This window comes from Rhinopithecus roxellana, chromosome 17, assembly GCF_007565055.1.
Source record: "Rhinopithecus roxellana isolate Shanxi Qingling chromosome 17, ASM756505v1, whole genome shotgun sequence".
NCBI lineage: Eukaryota > Metazoa > Chordata > Mammalia > Primates > Cercopithecidae > Rhinopithecus > Rhinopithecus roxellana.
In genome coordinates, this window is record NC_044565.1 from 81,133,643 (window position 1) to 81,153,221 (window position 19,579).

A 19,579-nucleotide genomic window follows, 5' to 3' on the forward strand; every position below is an offset into this window, starting at 1 on the left:
TTCCTTTCATCAGTTTATCACTAAAATTGACCAGTTACTAGACAGGTTTAAAAACTATCACACACCTCACCAATTTTATTTTGGTAGCATCCTCTGAAAAATCTTGATGCTACATCTGTAGCATAACTCCAAAATAATAGAGTTATATTTTATGAAACTAGCTTATGAAACTAGTAATAATTAACGCTGCTACTTACTCTCCAGGTGAGTCCCCATCACTTGATACCTGGAGTTTTCCGGTAGCTTTCTAACTGCCTCCAAGTACTCTTTGCTCCCATCTATCCTGCATGTCTCTAACACAGTATTCCCAAATATTGCTTTATGTGAAACTCTTCTGTTTTAACTTGTCTACAGTGAAATTCCAAACTTCTTGATTTGACATCCAAGGCTTGCTCTCTTCAGTAAGGCTCTTTCTTTCTTTCTGGCTACCATCTCATATTTTTCAGAGTCCTAGGTGAACTGACTTATCTTAAGTAAACTGGGTTTTTACCGTTTCCCAGTCAGCCATGCACCTTGCCCAGGCTCACTCTTGCTTCATGCCCTTTCTGTAGTTCCTTCGTCTCTGCCAATCTTAAGACCCAGTTTAAGTCTCTTCATCTTTTTGTGACTTCTTGTGGTGTAACTTGTTTATCTTTTTATGTGTTTGTCATATGTTCCCAGTAAGAATGCGAATCCCCTCAAGGGCAGGAACTATGCCATATATTTTTAAATTCCTTTCCACCTCTAGAAGACTACATAGTAGGTGCTCAATAAGTAGCCGATGCCAACATTAATGGTGGTGCTTTAATAAGTAGAGAGCTACAGAAAATAATTTTTACTCTTAATTTGACAGAGAATTCAGTTAACACTCTACCTCCCTGCCTTTTTTTTTTTAAGAAAAAATATCAGTCATGAAGGGAATATAGTTGCTTTCAGAAGCAGTTAAAGGCACCACTGCCACTTTCACAGCATCTAGCATTAGAAAACATCTCTCCAATTAAAAAAAGAAAGGTCATAGCTCACTGCAGCCTCAAACTCCTCAAGCAATCCTCCTGCCTCAGCCTCCTGAGTAGCTAGGACTATGGGTGTGCACCACCATACCTGGCTGATTTAAAAATTTTGTAGAGACAGGGTCTCACTATGTTGCCCAGGCTGGTCTCAAACTCCTGGGCTCTAGCCATCCTCCCTCTTCAGCCTCCCAAAGGGCTGGGGTTACGGGTGTGGGCCACCAGGCCTGTAATGTTATGTTGCATTACATTAAATAATGCATGGATGGAGCAGTGTGGAAAAGAACTTGACAATGACTACATCTGTGACCTCCAGCCCTCTGGAGAAGTGCACTTTACATAGGAGACCACAGATGTCTTTGAGAAGTATTTGGATTGATAATCAGAAAGAAGCACTCTACCAAAAGATGAAGTAGATATTTTGTACAGGCTAGGAGTCGTAATAGGCCTTTTCTATAGCCTTGCGAGATCAGTATGTATAGGCCCAAGCAAGGACTGTCCTTCTCTGACTACAGAATTGGAGCCTTTGAGAACCAAGGATTTGTGGACCAATACTCTAGGGTTCTCCCCAGTGGGCTATTTCATCCCATAAGAAATAGTTTATCTGGGACCTGAAACTAGAACATCAGGGAAACCCTTGAGCAGTGTTTTCTATAGCACCTCATGTCTCATTTCCTCACTGCCTTTAAGTCTAAACTAATACATCACCTCCATGAGGCCTCTTGTAGAAAATGCAGATTCCTGGGCACCACTGCAGTCCCACTGTATTAGAGAGGTGGGGTCCCGGAATCTGCATTTTTAAACTTTTAGGTTCGGGGTACATGTGCAGGGTTGTTATATGTTAAATTGTATGTCATGGGGGTTTGGTTTACAGATTATTTTGTCACCTAGGTAATAAGCATAGGACCTGATAGGTAGTTTCCCAAAGGAATCTGCATTTTAATGCAGTCCTGCAAGTCATTTTCCCACTGAAATTTTAGAGATACCACCTATTAGACCAATAATGTAAGTTTTAGCACTCAGATTCTATTCATAGATTGGATTTTAAAACAGAATAAAGAACTGATTATCTTGAGATACAGAAAACAAATTGTTCATTGAAACCCAGTATTTTGTATTCGTAATTATCTGTGACCTTTACTGTCACACACAGTAAGATTCTGATTTAAGAATATACATATGCACATGATCATCACTTTATAAATTGGTAAAACTGACTGTATATTCCAGATAACCAATTGCATGCACTTAGAAAAATGACAGATTTTTCTGCATCAAGTTGTATCATAAAATTAGGTCTAGTTTTCAGATTAAACTTTTTCTTGAAACATCACCATTGATAACTTTCCGCCTGAGCCTAGAAAAATAATGCTTTTGGTAAGGCTGGGATTCTCTTATCCTGAAGGTTCATTTGGAGGTGTGACAGCAGCATTCTCAGCATCTGAGCAGCCTGGATGCTGGTATTTATAGTCTATGGGCCAGTGAGTCTCAGCTGGTGGGGATGGGTTGGGAGGAAAGGAAGGGAGAGGTACAGTTTTTCAAATAGGGATATGGGTTAAAAGAAGGTTGAGAAAACTGATGGAGACCTATATATTTTAAGGGCAAAAAATAGAAATTGATGTGTAACATTACAGCTGAGTTTTAAATATAGAACATAAAGGGATGAATTTAGGCAATGCTAAAAGTATCTTTGTGGGAGATTGTCAGATGTTCAAAATAATCAAAATTTTTATTCCCAAACCGAGTAACTTTAAAATCTGTTGTTTTCTAAGAGCTTAGTATATACATAATCTTTAATAAGTCATCTAAACTTGTTCCTTATCTACAAAATAGAGATTTTTATTCCTTCTTGCCTCATTCCCTGAATTAGTAGCAGTAAATGCTCTTCTTATCAAGAAAACTGAATGTGTTGGATTTCCTCTCATGTATGTAAGCCTATCTGAAGATATTAATAGGATCTACTGTAAAGGACTGTTGGTAGATACCATCTGTGCTGCTTTCTCTTCTCATTATCACATTTTTCTTTTCAACTGGGACAAACCCTTCAGCATACAAACATGTTCTTATTTCTCTAAAGCAAAAGAAATCCTCTCTTGACGGTTCTAGCTATGCCCGTTTTCTGCTTCCCTTTCGTAAAACTTCAAAGAGGAAACTTCTCCAGTTCCTCTCTTGCCACTCTTTATCAAACTAGGGCCCAGGCTTTTGCCCACACCACTGAACTGCTTGTGTCAAGATCACCAATGACTTCCACATTGTCAAACAAAAGGTCCCTTCTCAGTCATCTTACTCTATCAAGTAGCATTTGACAGGCTGAACACGTCCTCCCATCTTAACTAGGCCTCAAAGACACAACATACTCCTGGTTTTCGTTTTTCTTCACTGGGAGTCTCTTCTTGGTCTCCTTGCTGATTCCCTATCTATCTCCACTCCCCACCATTTTTTCTTCTTTTTTCTTTAAAAAAATTTTTTTTTTATTTTAGAGATAGGATCTCTGTGTTGCCCAGGCTGGAGTGCAGTGGCTACTCACAGGCACGATCATAGCTCACTGTAACCTTAAACTCCTGGGCTCAAGTGATCCTTTCGCCCCAGCCTCCAGAGTAGCTGGTGCTACCAGGCCTGGCTTGTCCCCCCTCTTTTAACATTAGAATCCCCCAGGGCTCTCCTTTGCTTAGAGCTCTTCTTTTTCTAGTCTATACGCAGTTCCTTTGTGATTTTATCCAGTCTGCTAGCTTTAATATCTTTATGAAAGTGACTCCCAATTTACTATCTTTAGCCTATTCTCCCAAACTCCAGACTAACATCTTCAACTGCCTCCTTGACATCTCTTAAGATGTCTAATATATTTATTGAACTTAGTGTGTCCAAGCCTGCTTCAACCGTATGTCCCCCACCTCAGTTAATGGTAAATTTATCCTTCCAGTTGCTCTGGCAAAAACCTTGAAGTCATCTTTAACAATTCTGTTTTTCTTACACCTCACAGTCTATCAGCATATTGGCTGTCTTTCAAACGTATCTAGGCCCTGACCTCTTCTTAGCACCTCCACTGCTATCACCCTGGTCCAAGCCATTTTCTATTGGGTGAGCCTCCCTATTCCCACTATTTTCTTCTCAACAGGGCAGCCAGAGTGCTCCTGTTAAAATGTAAATCAGATCTTGTCACTGGTTACTCTGCCACTAAGAAGTCAAAGTCATCACAAGGGCTTTTGAAGCCTTAAGTGAGCTCTGTCAAACCTCTGGTGGCATCTCCTTCTATTCTGCCCACATTTATTCTTCTCCAGATACAAGCAGCGTCACTCTTCCTCACATATACCAAGTACGCTCCTGCCTCTGGGCTTTTCACTGGCTGTTCCCTGTGACTTGACATAGTCTTCTCCCAGATTTATGCATGTCCTGTTCCCTCACCTCTTCCAAGTCTATTAATGTCATCTCTATGAGGCAGGCTTCTGACCATCCTATTTAAATTTCGCCTCCCCTGGACTCCACATTCCCAGTCACCATATCCTTTTTTGTTCATAAGTGAAAACATTCGAATGTATAATATACTTATTTTATTATGCTTACTACTTTTTATTGTCTGCATCTCCTCACTAGATTATAAACCCCATGATGACATGTACTTTTGCCTGTTTTGTTTATTGCCATATTCCTAATATCAGAATTGTACTTGGAAGAATAAATATTTGTTGAATGCTGAATAGTCAGATGGGCCCTTATCAAATGCTTATAACCTACGGTCACTCAGAACTAATTTAAGTGATGATAAACAGCAAAGGAAGTCATATAGTAAAGAGTCAAATTATGAGGGCTTCAGGATAAGCAACCAACCTCTTAAAAGATACCTAAAAGCCAGTAAGCTTTGACAATGCATCCTTCATAACTTTAGTTAGCATTTACTAAGCACCTACTCTGTGAAAGACATGTGCTTTACACGTATTACCTTTAAACCTCATAATAGACTCAAACAATAGATCTGTTAACCTCCTTGTATTGATGAGAAACAGATTAAATAACTTCTGCAAATTCAGTCATGTAATAAGTAGTGGAACCAGAAGGTGAACACAGACATAATTCCAAAGCACCTGCTTGTTTCTATCACATTGATTCTTCCTTTTCTTGATGAGTTACTGAGGTAGAGAAACTAGCTTTTACATGGCTATAGTTTTTCTTGCCTCCAGTAAGAATCAAGAGTCCCAAAATGTTAGAATGGCCATAAACTGCTTTTTTGGAACTGTACTCTATATTGAAGCCATCCGTCCCTCTGGACACCATGTGCACCTATCAGCAAGAAGGCAGGCTTAACTATGGACTGTATCAAACAGACTGATCTGCGATGACCTAAGAGGATTAAAATAAGTGAAAAAGCAAATCACCAGGTTATAGCTCAAAAGAAGTGACATTTCAAGAGAAAAATTCAGAATCAAGTTTAATAAAAACATTATTTTCCTATAGCTATTAAATTGATTACCTAGAATATACTCGATAATTCATGCTTGGACTGCCACATGGCTAAGTCATCTCACTTCTCCAGGCCTCATCTACCTTAATTTTTACATCAGGGGATTGGCTCTCTAAGGATTCATCAATTTTTACATCCTATAGTTCACATTGAATGACAGTACATTTGCATCATTCTTTAGTTACAACCTTAAACTCATATTTTCATGCAGTGCCTAGAAAGAATTGGTAAAGGTCAGGCTACCTCATTCCAGCAGATCTCAGCAAAAGCTGCCTGTCAGGGCACGTGATATCTCAGAATTTCTTTTATGGAATACAAATGCCTTAGCACTCTGAAACTTCATCCAGGTGACACCCAAGGTCATTTTAAATTACTAATTTTCATCCCAAAGGCCTCCCACTCACTACAATCAGCAGATTTGACACAGAGGGAGATATGGAACTTCTTTTAACCTTTTATAACTAGATACAGGAAAAAGTGCCTCCAAAGAAAGACCACAATAAAATGCAAAATATTTCTATATGGCATATATGAGCTAAATGAGAATCACTAATGATTTCAAAAATACTGCCCTCTAAAATAAATGCATGCAAAAATAATACACTTGTGGGCTATGTAAGGCATTTTTCTTTATTATTTTTCAGTTTATCTTAGTAATGCCAGAAAAATAACAGCCGTTATTTTCACTTTAAATGCAAACCAAATACTGCTGCACACAGAGTACAAAGATTACCTATGAACATGGTTAGGTACAAAGGCCATATTAGATGTATAGACCACACTTTGTTCTTACATCAAAGTAAGACCGACAGAGCAATTTTTTTGACAATTATTTTAGCAGATAACCGTGCTACTAAACAAAGGCAAATACACATATATACACAAATACGTCTCAACTAAAATTATACATGTCACTTTGACAACCAAATTCTCTGGTGGTTTCACCAGATATTTGCACCCCAAAGTTCCCTGCCCAAATCCCACCCCCAAATGCTGACTTGATCTGAAGAAAAAAATTAGAGATGTTCTTAATTAAAGGCACATTTGGCAGCTACTGAAAGTGGCATGCATCTGGCACAGGTGCGCTCTTCCTAAGCCACACCACATGTACCTTCCATCTGTTATGCATCTTGTTTCTTTGAGTGGTAGTCCAATGTGACCCACCGTTAGCTAACTTGCTTTATAATTCTGCAGCAATTGGCTACTTAATGCACTATTTTCATTAAAGGCAAAAGGGAAATTTGCTCACAGTCGACAGAAAATGCACTTTACGGTGTCAAAAATGGAAAATAAGGCATGGAATTTACTAAACAAGTTACAAGTGCTTTTGTTGTTTAGATTTATAATATAGACTTCATGCTTAAGTAGAGCTCAGAATATTTCATTGGCTCATGTGTAAGGGATTATGAAATAATTTTAACAGTAATGAGATGTTTCAAAGAAGAAAAATATTGAATAAAGTCATCATGTTCCCTTATAAATAACTTTACTGCATAATTCTTTCAGCCAAACCAATATTAACCTTGTGATGTTTATTTACTGGTAAAGATTAATGTGCAATACAACAGGACCTATACTTGTGTAGTCACACAATATATGTTAAAAGAATAAGTAAACCTGTTCACAGCAGCAGAATACCAAGAAATAAATGGTTAAACTGTTTCTTTCTAAATCTGAAGGAACAAAAAGGTTTTCCTCAATATGTACAACATAATTGGGACACTCCTCCTATTTTGCTGAGCCACTTAAAAATCTGAATTTAAGCTGTCATTAGAAGACAATGAAATACAAGATTAAAGTAAGCTAAACTTGAGTATTAAGATCATGACCATAAATACCAACTAATTTTTGGTTTACATAAGGTAATTTTTGATTTATGGAGGGAAAAAAACCTTTAAGAATTTAGAATCATAATATAGCCTCCAGCTGACATAGTAATTGTTCTCTGGGCTGTTGTTGACTGTAGTGTTAGTGTGGCATGCTCTTTGTCAAATTCAGATCCATTAAAGCATCCTTGAGTTGTTAGAGAATAGTAACCTACTAAACATAATTTGATGCCCAACAACCTTTAATTAAGCAAACTCTCAATGTATGCTTCCTGATAATGTGTAGTCTTAAAATACATCAGCCTTGAAATATTTTCATTTCTAAGAGAAATGTTCCACATTTTGGAATGTGGTTAACAAAAAGTCATGCTGCATTTACCCCCTTGTAATGTCCAGGATTCAAAAGCAGAATTTTGTAATGATGCATTTATCTCCTCTGCCATTTCTGGTCCCTGATTAAATATATTTTCATTACTACAAGGATAAATTTGTCAACTAGTTAATGTTTCATATTGAGAGGAAGGCAAGGATACCATTTTCTCACCTCCACCTAAGGGCATCCAATTGGAATTTTTATAATCAGTTACCACTGCAGAAAATATTTTTACCCAAATGTCACGGTTCAGAATAAAATATCCTCCATCCACAATACATATAAAACTGTTGCACAGTGAAGTGGTCTCCTAGAACCATGGGGTAGAGGAATAGTTCCCTTTGGGAGAAATAAGATTAGAACTTCAAATTTGAATTTTTCCTTTTTATAGACTAGATAGGTTGAAAAGGGGTTATCACCTTATTGAAGGCTAACACATTAGCCGAAGACATACTGAATGGGATCCAATGTGACTTTTACCAGGTTCTCATTTGGAATGGGCCTGGGGCAATTAAAAAGAGAAGTAATCCATGAGACATAAAAAGAGAAATCCTAGGGACAATGAGGCTGGCCCAGTAAAAAGTCCTGGGAGATTCTGGACTGTGTATCATGATTAGTTGTAGTGGCACTAGTAAGTTGGCTTACATAAATACTGTTGAGTGGATGGTCTTAGGGACAGTTTGCATCCAAGAGGAGATTTGAAATTAAATTTTTAGGACACTTTTCAAAGAAGAAATATTTTATAAAGAGAAAAATGGCTACCATCATAGGAATGGTACAGATATTGAACAAAAAGGATTCAACTCTAACAAATAAATAAGAAAATAGGATAGACTGCTTAATGACGGTGCAGTTAACATACCTTCTGGTCTTAAAGGACTACATACTGTACTATCGTGATGTACATTTTACGCTCTAATAAATATCATAGGAAATTATTAAAGTACTAGGTTCCCACCATGTTGCAGCACTTCTACAAATGTCTCTTAATAGCGTGGTTAACAGAATTGCTGAAATGTTGCTTCATTATTCAGAGGATACATGCAGATGCTGATGAACCAGATAACTCTCTAAGGATGGAATACTGCACATTTCACAGACATTATAGTGGAGATTAATAAAATGTTTTTCTCTTCAACAAGGTGCATGCATTTCAGTCACAGTATTTGTTAGACTCAGAAGAACAGTACATACGCTTTATGAATAATCCATATTATGATAGTAATGATGCAGGTAGATGGTTCTATTATGAATAGTTTTGATAAAGCAGAAAACCTCAAGCAAGGTAGAATGTTCAATATAAACCTTAACAAACTGTATACATGTTGCTTAGGAACTTAAAACTTACAAAGTTCTGCTTAAAAGATACCCATCCTATTCTAACCAAGTATCTTCCTATATGCCAAGCTGTGACTTTAGATCATTCTTTAAGATTAATACATATATCCAGAACTAGAAACCAAGGCGTACCACAAAACGTGCTTTTATGTTTAGTGTTTTTGTGTGTTTTTCAACTAAAAGAAATAAGAATCAACCATTTTCTTCATATAATAATTTAATATATGCCAGCCAAACAAAGTATTTGTATCTTTATTCAATTAAATTAAAACAGACCTGCCAGGTATATTATATAACATTCACTATATACATATGATTTAGGCAATGCAAGATAATTCTAGATATGCTGATTACTCAACTATGAGTAAAACGTGAGCGGTGTCAGTGATGCCCAGCAAGTGCTCCTTTTCACATTGGGTGTCTGCATTTCCATGGTATGGTTAGAGGGATAGCTACGAGCCATGACATGGACTACCAGTAAACTTTTGTGGGAGAAGGAGGGAAAATGACAATCTAGCATAGATTAACAGTCTCCTAAATGCAAATAGAATACTTGACAGTTATGTTTTTTTTAAAAAGTTCTTCTGTCATGTTAATGACACAAAACTTCTTTTTTGAAGGCAACACCACCACATTTTGTTTGGGTGTGTGGGGACAGGTGGGGAATGCTCTTAAAATTGGTATAATTATTCCTAAAAATACAACAACAACAAAAAAGTACCTCTTTGGTGAAGCCTCGGTACCCATTCAGTTCACCGTAATAATCTGTAAACAGGACTGTAGTACAGTGCCGGGCCTTGATTTCAACAAGGTCAGGTACCACAGCCTTTCCTCACAGTCCTTTGAGTGATTTTTAAGAAAATATTCTGAAGTAGAAGAGTAAAGCAAAGGAAAACAAAGGAAGATATTAAGATCCCTGTTTACTTTTTTTTTTTTAAAAGTGCATAATTTGAATTACAAAAACTGTCATCATGTGGGCCTGCTGGACACTAGACTGTGTTTTCCATCCCTTTAATGATCACTTCACAAAAGATCACTTCACAAACACTTCCCAAAAAGAGGACTCCTGCCTATTGGCCAGAAAAAGTCCCTTTATGATTTTCAGGTGCAATCAGTTGTCCAATTCCTCTAGGTCAGTCTTTCCATATTCTAAACTGGAATCCCATTTCCATTTTATAATTACATCTAGGTTAAAATTCATTGTCTTATACTGCATCTTGAAGAAGAGTCGTTAGTGTTTGGAGTTCTCATTTTAACTCCTCAGTGCTGGCACGTTCAGTGCATCCATTGCCAGCAATGGATTTGGGGCCAGGAAAATATACATCCCAGTACAGAGGAACTCAAGAAGAATGGGCATTCTCCAACAGTGGTGGTCCATCTCTGTGCATGGATGGGTGTGTGTGCTCCCTTTTGTAAGTTTTTGGAGGGAGTTTAGGGATATGTTGAGAAGTGCTTTGTCGTGGAGGAACAGGCGGCCCAGCAATGGAATGAAGGTCCACTTCTTGTGTCAATGGTGGTGATGGCAGATGCCTTCTTGTGCCATGAGGAGAAGGTGTTTGAGGAGGAGGTGGTGTAAAGGGGGATGGGCTGTTTGGGAAGAAGGCATTGCCATGGTCACTTTTTTTGCCCAAAGGGGGAGGTTGGAGATGTAGTGGTGAGCTTGAGAAAACATCAGGTGTCCTCACAGGTTCTCGTGGTGGTAATAAGGGAGGGCTTTCAGGAGGGTCTGAGATAGAGGTCCGGTCTGATATTGAATATCGTGGTGAATAGGCTTTTGATGTGGGTTGCCTAGGAGGAATGGCTGGGGGGCTGTCCAAATGCTTAGACATAATCTAACAAATGAAAAGAATAAAATACACATTTATTAATAAATTTATGAAGTATCATAAGAATTAAGTTGGGGTTTTCAAACATGCTATTGGCAGGATGCTAAGTGTGGAACAGGGAGTTTTGCCGTATGTTTTCTTTGTAATTAAAAAAAATTTTTTTTGAGACAAGGCCTTGCACTATTGCCCAGACTGGAGTGCAGTGGTGCAATCATGGCTCACTGTAGCCTCAACTTCCTGGGCTCAAGTGATCCCCCAACCTCAGCATCCCAAGCAGCAAGGACCACTGGCAGGTATCACCATGGCTGGCTAATTTTTTCATTTTTTGTAGTCAAGGTCTAGCTCTGTTGCCAAGGCTGGCATGTGTTTTAAATGGGAGGTTCTGCCAATTCATAGAAAAAAAGTTTGCCAAAGTTTTTACTTAAATTTTTTTCCTCAAATTTTGTTGTTTGCTACTGCTTACTGACTTAGCTTATCAATCAATCAAAGATCATTTCTAATTTAGCATAAATTGCCTATTTTATAATTTTATTTTATTTTATTTTATTTTATTTATTTATTTTTTTGAGACGGAGTCTTGCTCTGTCGCCCAGGCTGGAGTGCAGTGGCCGGATCTCAGCTCACTGCAATCTCCGCCTCGCAGTTTCACGCCATTCTCCTGCCTCAGCCTCCCGAGTAGCTGGGACTACAGGCGCCCGCCACATCGCCCAGCTAGTTTTTTATATATATATTTTTTAGTAGAGACGGGGTTTCACCATGTTAGCCAGGATGGTCTCGATCTCCTGACCTCGTGATCCGCCCGTCTCGGCCTCCCAAAGTGCTGGGATTACAGGCTTGAGCCACCGCGCCCGGCCTATTTTATAATTTTAAATTAACTATATTAACATTCATGAAGTTCTACAAAGAGTGTCTTGTCTTGACTTACGCTGGTGCTCTGCACTCTGGACAGCTTAAGAACGAATGAATTAAGTTAACAGCTGCCCCCCCCCCCCCCCCCCCCGCAAAATAAGTAGAAATAGCTATTTTGAGCCTTTAGGGTCTCTTCCAAACCCAGAGTTTTCATGAATACTCCATTTAAAAGTATGTCAGATTTACTATTAAGGGCTCAGATAAGTAAATTTTAGCATATGTCAAGATACAGTTTGACTTATAACGTGTCTTCAAAGCTTCAAGACTTTGTTTTTAAAGAACTGCTTGAAACCAAATTCCTCTTACTTTATAGATTAAAACTTATTTTGTTTTGTTTTTCTGAAAATAACCATAGCCTTAGGTTTACAAGGGTCTTGAATGCATACCAAAAAACTACCTTCAGAAGAAAAGAAACATTACTGCATGCTAAATCTATATGTAATCCTTATTTAAACTATTAAGGCTATATACTCTGAAATGTTAACTTATCCCAGTGAGAACTAAACTAGACATAAGCAGTTTATTATAATGTAACTGTAATGATTCTAATTTCTACATAACAAGATTTCTTACTTTACCTTAGATGGTGAAGATTCTGCTGGGGCAGATTCTGGTCGTCTTCGTGGAGGAACAGGAGGAGGGACAGGCACTTCATCAGTGCCTTTGGTTAAACTTATAGATGATACAGAAGCAGATCCTGTAGGATGTTAAATTTTTAAGAAGAAGTTCACAGGAATTTTATTTCATTTATTTATCTTGAAAAGTCTTAGCTGGAAATTGCTTATGATTAAAAGTAATGTGTAGAAATACCAAAAGCAGTTCAATAAACCAATACCCAATAGTATTTCATTAAAGCAAACTGCCATAAAAGCATGCAGACATTTTTTAGCAGAATATTTAGAAAAAAGCTGCCTAAGGTATTCTGTTATTTTGCCTGAACAAAATAACATTCCTGTGGTTACTCTATTATTGAAATTTTTAATTGGGTCTGATTCTTAGACATCTGGGAGACAGTGAGCTACTGAAAATCTTTGGAATGGTAATTTTTAGACTCTATACTGGGTTCATTTTTTTCTTTGATTTTATTAGAATTTATAGAACTTCACCACCTTACTGGATAGTCCCTGGGAATAGAGTTTGTGCTCTTAACCACTCTCTCCAATGTCTCTCCCTAGCATTTCTCTCAAAGGATGCAAGGGAAAGAATCATAGTGTCTAGGTGAGGGGCCTCTCCTTATTTTGTTTAGTTATAGGCTCTCCTTTGCCTGTAAGCAAAAAGAGGCTTATTATACTCTAAATCCAAATACTTTTAACGGTGATGGCACTATTCAAGACAATGGAGGCAGCCCTGACAATGAAAGCAGAAATTACACTAAAATCTAGTGAATCTGATTTAAGAATAAGTTGGTGAAATGGCACAAAAAGGTAAGTAAAGCTACTAATTGGAACCCCTCTTACAGACATTTATGGTAACAAGAACATAAGGTAGGCATATAAATTTACACTTTGGAAAACAACACTTAGGTTAGTTGTTAGTTTATACCCACTATAAAAAAAAGATGTGAAAAAAATAAACCATCATTCAAAATTATACTTGGCAGTTTTTTTCCCTTTAAGCATTAAGCTTTTTATTTTGTCATATGTTGTAACAATATAGAACTTAAAGAGTACTTTGTGTACTGATATTATTCAAATGATCAACATTTTGATCACCTACCTTTTTTCTTAAGAATATACAGTTAATTCAGCTTGTAACTAGTATTTTCCATTGTATACATTTTGAAATTACTTGTATGAAAGGACAGCAAAAAAAAAAATTAATTAGCTTAAAATAATTAAAATAGTGGAATTTAGTGAATTGTTTACCTTAAAATTAAAATGGAACTTTATTTTATCAGTATTTAGGCTATACTTTGAATAATTACAATTATAAGAAAGTTCTTCTGAAGTCAAAAACAGTTGTTTATAATCTGTCCTGCCATCAGGCTAAGTATATTTTGTGATTTAGAAACTGCATAGCTGCCAGCATTCCCATACGCGCATGCATGCTCTTGCTTTTTTTTTTTTTCAGAGTTGAGCATTAAAATATATTTAGAACTCTATAGTTGGAAAAAAGAAATGGTTAAATGTGGAAGCCACTTATTTAATATGTTCTTTTAAGAGAGAAACAAGGTTTTATAAAAAGCATGAAAAATATATAAATTTAAGCAAATCACTTATGATCAAAAGATAGCACAAGTGAAGGCCTCACTTCTAGGATGTTGCAAGCAAGGTACCAATGCTGCCAGGCCCAAGAAGAGTTTAGCAGGAAAGGGTACACTCGGTTTGATTTTTAAAGCCAAAGCAAGAATTATGAGTCTTAAACCAAATATACTAACTTGGGCCATGGGGCAGTGTAACTTGGATAAAGACGGTATCATTGCCTGTGAAAGGAAACAAGAAAAAGTAGATTTTTTTTCTTTCATTGATAATGTTCAACTCATCTGCAAAAATTTGTATTATGATGAAAATGTTATTGTCATTCTAGTTTGAAAGAATGCTGTAACAGTTTATAGTAAAACCTCATTACCACTTACTTTTGAGAAGAAAAAACTGGTTTCATATTGGGAATTTAAAAGATTCCTTTTAGCTTTACTTGATTTCATAATTATTAAATGAAAAACATTCATAAAAAAAATCCTATATTACTGAAAGACTTTTTCAAATGTAGAAACCCAATTCAAGCAAAAAGTTCAGCTGGATGTATATAAATATGCCATTTACTAAAGCTTATTTTGAAAAGTCAAACTTGTGAAACAAGTAATAAATTTATTTTATATAAGTTGAAAAATAAAAAAGTTACTAATTATATGTCTTTCAAAAATGTTCTTGGGGTATACAGTCTCATCACAAAATAACTAGCACTTTGGATATAAAACAAGCTTGAAAGTGATATAGGGTTTTTCCTTCTATAGTCATAAACTTTTTTTTAAAGTCATTAAACATTTGGTGCCTAGACTCATTTTACGTAGGAAATTCTGATAAATTTAAATTTAGAAAGTCTAATTTCAACTATTAATTATTTTGAGAAAAAAATCTAAAATCAAAAGCGAAAGCCCCAAGAGCACTGAAGTAGGAAAATTGAGACAAAAGGCTAGATGATTTATAGTGATTCTAAATCAATATAGTTGTTTCTGTTACACTGTCTCATATTAACAACATATGGAACAGATAACGTTATAACATCCAAGAGACTAAAATAATACTAGACTGTGCTGATTTTTTAAAAATTCAGATTTCTTTTTTCTTTTTTTGCACAATAGGCAATCCCTCACATAATTTGGAACATTAAGTTTATTCAGATATATTTGGTCAGAAGGAGGATAATCTCACATTCCAGATTTAGCTGGCATGACTTCTGTTAACTTGTTTATATAGATACAGTAGTCTTATTTTCTAGGCAGCCCTAATTTCAAATAATCTGTTCCATTATTTAATTTCCATATATACTGATATTTATTTGGAACCTGTGATTCCTAAGTGTAGCAATCCAGCTAATTCTAATACTACCTTTCAGAAGATTAAAATTAATTTTTATACTCTGAAATTACATGAAGCTGTTGCTCTGCCAATGATTTTCTTCCCTGTTAGCCACCTATAATTGAAGACTGGTTGTAAAAGGGAGCCAGAGATCTGATGTAATAGAGATTAAATGAGTATCTAGCTCTAGCGTTTACCCACTTATGTCCCACTTTTCTTGGAAAAGAAATCTCCTGGAGATATGCCTCAAGAACATGATAGTACACTTAATACAATACAGGAATAGGAGTAAAATCAAAACACAAAGCTCATGATTGTTAAAACTGTAGTCTTTCTGAAAGAATAATTATACATATGCATGCACACTTGTGTACACAGATGTAAACTTGGCTTTGAGTATATATATATATAGCACAGGCTTAGACTTATGCATTTGGTAAATTTAGGGCACTAGTTGTTTGGTCTTATTGCCTGGAAAATACTATAAAAATTCTTTTAGAATTTTACATGCTCTAATCAAGAAATATATGCTAGAAATTCTTGTCAGTTAGATACTGAGCAAATTTACTGATAATGACTTAGGAGTGAAATCTAATTAATTTAAAAAACACTGTTAATTTATTAAGCATAATCCCAGATGACAAATGGTCCTCAGTCTTAGCTGTACGTTAGAATCCTATGAGAAGTTTTTAAAATATACTGATACCAAGTACCAATGCCAGTCTAGTGTGGGCTGGGCCTACATTTTTTTTTTTTTTTTGAGACAGAGTCTCGCTCTGTCACCCAGGCTGGAGTGCAGTGGCAAGATCTCAGCTCACTGCAAGCTCTGCCTCCTGGGTTTATGCCATTCTCCTGCCTCAGCCTCCCGAGTAGCTGGGACTACAGGCGCCCGCCATCACACACCCGGCTAGTTTTTTGTATTTTTTAGTAGAGACGGGGTTTCACCGTGTTAGCCAGGATGGTCTCCATCCCCTGACCTCGTGATCCGCCTGTTTCGGCCTCCCAAAGTGCTGGGATTACAGGCTTGAGCCACTGTGCCCGACCCATATTTTTTTTAAGCTCCTCAACAGATTATATATATTATACAGTCAGGGTTGAAACCACTCTTAAAGATACTCCCCAGTTTATAAAGGAGTCATTCTTGATAGAAACAAGCATTTTCCTATAGAAAAAAAAAAAAGATATGATAGACAACTTCTTAAACTCACAAAAGCCTGGTAAATGCAAATATATTTGGGATTAGAAACTCATCACCTTACACCAATCTTCCAGGAGGAAAAGCCTTGTGTATCAGCTTGACATACTTGTAATACATTCTTTTTGTTGTTAAAGGGTCCCCTAAGGGGTAGAGATAGAGAAGTCAGACTTCTGACTCCCTTTTATGACCAGGCAATCTTCAAACAGGAAGGTAACAAGAGCATTTCATCATTTTCTCCTCTCTATTACAGCAGCGGAAACAAGTAGTAAGCCAGTGGTCTTTTCTCTTTTCCCACCAACTGTCATCATTACCTCAAAGGTGGACCTGGCCAGGGCAAGGTGTGGAACAGGGCTTTGAATATATATGTGGCAGCACTAAGTATGAGGACACTTCTCTGCCCTGTCTTTACCACAACGCTTTCCATGAGCACTCTTGCCCATTCTGAGGTCATCTTTCTATAAGCCTCTCCAGTATTTATGTCTTCACCACTTTTTTAGCATTTAACTGTGAATCTCTTTGTACTATGATTATTTTTAATCTCTCAGTAAGACTGCAAGCTTTCCCAATGAAGACGTGTAAGTGTTTAGCAAGGAGTAAGATATGCAGCAGATACTGGCTGAAAGAATAATTATAGGTTTAAAAGTAGATTATTTTGGGAAAAAACCATAAGAGTAAAAAAAGAATAGTATTATAACTGATAAAACAAAATTCTAGTCAAACTTTGCCATTTGAATAACTTAAACAATGGAACTTTGTACTGCTTTGTATTGAGTAGAATATGTTGGGATGACATATGACTGCAGTCAAGGCAGTTCTTTTCTGCCAGGCCCTGAGGGAAACAAGGAAGTAGGTATTCGCTCTGGTGGCAAACCAGTGGGTAGCAAGTTGGAGGCTCTGGGTGATCCTCTGGCACTCGCAGATCATATTAGGCCAAAGTGAAGACAAAAGCACGTGGAGGAGACTTTTAATACACAAAGGCAGCTGACAGGTTTTAAGTAAGGGATGAGCAGAACACATGGGTGGCTTTATATTATGCTTGTTATTTGATTTCAAAATCAGTTATTTTCAGTTTTTAACCAAAAACAAAGGGAGTAGTAATAGGGTTTTTCTTTATCATAAACAGAGAGAAATTGAGAAAACCCTCAAGTCTAAGATTACAAAGCCTAACTCCTGAAACAATGTTTTCTCCAGCTGTCCAGCTGTTCAGCTGTTAAAATTAATACTGTTAACTTAATACTATTATAACTGTAACAAAACAGGATCCAGAGCACTGCATTCTAGAATGATTTCTTCTTCGCTGTTTAGCTATTTAACGATTCAGCACTAGTAGAGAATTTTAATATGCTCATTTACTGTTTTTCCACCACTTTCATTTTTAGCTACTTAAACAAAGAGAAGTAGAATTTGCAATTGACGGCTTTTATGTGGCTTCAATAATTCACTTATTTGAGAATCCTTAATGATATAGACCTATAGCTGTCTGCTCTAGGGAAAAAATCCTGCAGTTAAATGGGTCAGAATAAATAATGATTTTAAGTCAGATATACTGAAAAGGTGCTGGTTTCATTTCATTACTTAATTTAGGGGGTTGGCAAGTTGGGGAGAATAAATGGGAATCTTTTTATACTTGGTGTCTATTTGAACTTATCAAATATATCTGATGGCTTACTATGTGTGTCACATGACTCCATGGCAGGGCACAGTGGCTCGTCTATAATCCCAGCACTTTGGAAGGTTGAGAGAGGAGGTTTATTTGAGGCCAGAAGTTTGAGATCAGCCTTGGCAACACAGCGAGACCCTATCTCTACCAAAAATTTTATAAAATTAAAAAAAAAAATTACTCCATGACTTTCAGTCACCAAATAATGCCAAGTCATAGTATTCTCAAGACAAATACACTTTATTTATTTTGAGACGGTCTCATTCTGTTGCCCAGGCTGGAGTGCAGTGGCATGATCACAGCTCACTGCAGCCTCAAACTCTTGGGCTCAAGCGATCCTCCCACTTCAGCCTCCCAAGTAGCAGGGACTACAGGTGTACACCACCACTCTCAGCTAATTTTTTTATTTTTTAGGAGAGATGGGGTCTCGCTGTGTTGCCCAGGCTGATGTCAAAGTCCTGGCCTCAAGTGATTTTCCCACCTTGGCCTTCCAAAGTGTTGAGATTACAGGTGTGAGCCACCATGCCCAGCCCAAATATACTTTAGATGGCCCAAAGACAACAAAGACTACTGGGTAACTACAAATGTATGTATACTACAGGAATAAACAAATAGGATTCTGGACCACATTTCGAAATAATACACTACCAAAGAATTATTTTAAGTATATTTTTAGTTACATTTCTTCCAACTGAGAGAATCTTAAAAATCGAATTTGACCCCCAGAAGGCACAGAAAAAATATTTTATCTTAAATCAGAAAGCTAATTAGCAGAGTGGGATGACAAACCAGAAATTCTAACTTCGAGGTTAGTGCTTCTCAACCTCCTCCCCCATAATAATGTCATGCTGCCTCTAGTATTAGATTCTAGTATGTCAAATATTAGGGGGAACTTGATTAGCACATCGAGCTGAGACAGCCAACGGCAAGAGCATGTGGAAATGGTCATGGTGATCTAGATTGAAAAGGTAGCCTTTCAAAAGGTGACCTGTATAGTCTGGCAACCACTAGCCACACGTGATTACTGAGCATCTGATTGTGGCTTGTCTGAACTGAGATGTGCTGTAAGTGTAAAATGCACACTGGATTTTAAAGATTTGGAACAAAAAAAGGGAATGTAAAATATCTCAATCATAAATTTTTATATTGATTTCATGTTGACATGACAATATTTCTGATATGCTGGGTTAAATAAAATGTATTAAACTTATTTTTGCTTTTTCTAATGTGGCTACTAGACATCTGAAGTTATACAAGTGGCTCACATGTTTCTACAGAACAGTGCTGGTTTAAAAATAAGAGGTGGATAAGCAGTAATGTGCAGTCTGTGAGATTTGTTTTGCTGCACTGAAAAGCATAGACAGTGTATTAGCAACCAATATATACCATTAGGGGACCACTGGGTAGACAAAAAGGGCTTAAATCTGATACATTACAAAATTAAAAGCTACTAAAGAATTTGGTGGGGAGTAGGTGGTGTACCCTGGCT

At 36.9% G+C, this 19,579-nt stretch overlaps 1 protein-coding gene across 4 annotated transcripts in view; it reads right to left on the reverse strand.

Moving 5' to 3' along the window:
• Window positions 1-6,046: 6,046 nt before the first annotated feature.
• SOS1 (SOS Ras/Rac guanine nucleotide exchange factor 1) overlaps window positions 6,047-19,579 on the reverse strand; it is a 144,629-nt gene continuing 131,096 nt past the window's right edge. For 2 of the 4 annotated variants that reach the window (XM_030920974.1, XM_030920975.1), the window contains exons 21-23: window positions 14,092-14,136; window positions 12,293-12,411; window positions 6,050-10,811 (exon numbers count right to left, since the gene is read on the reverse strand). In XM_030920974.1, the coding sequence (XP_030776834.1) occupies window positions 10,320-10,811; window positions 12,293-12,411; window positions 14,092-14,136 (656 nt within the window). In that variant the 3' untranslated portion in view covers window positions 6,050-10,319. Of the gene's footprint in view, window positions 10,812-12,292; window positions 12,412-14,091; window positions 14,137-19,579 lie in introns of all 4 variants that reach the window. The other 2 variants (XM_010364141.2, XM_010364142.2) reach the window with 2 other exon arrangements.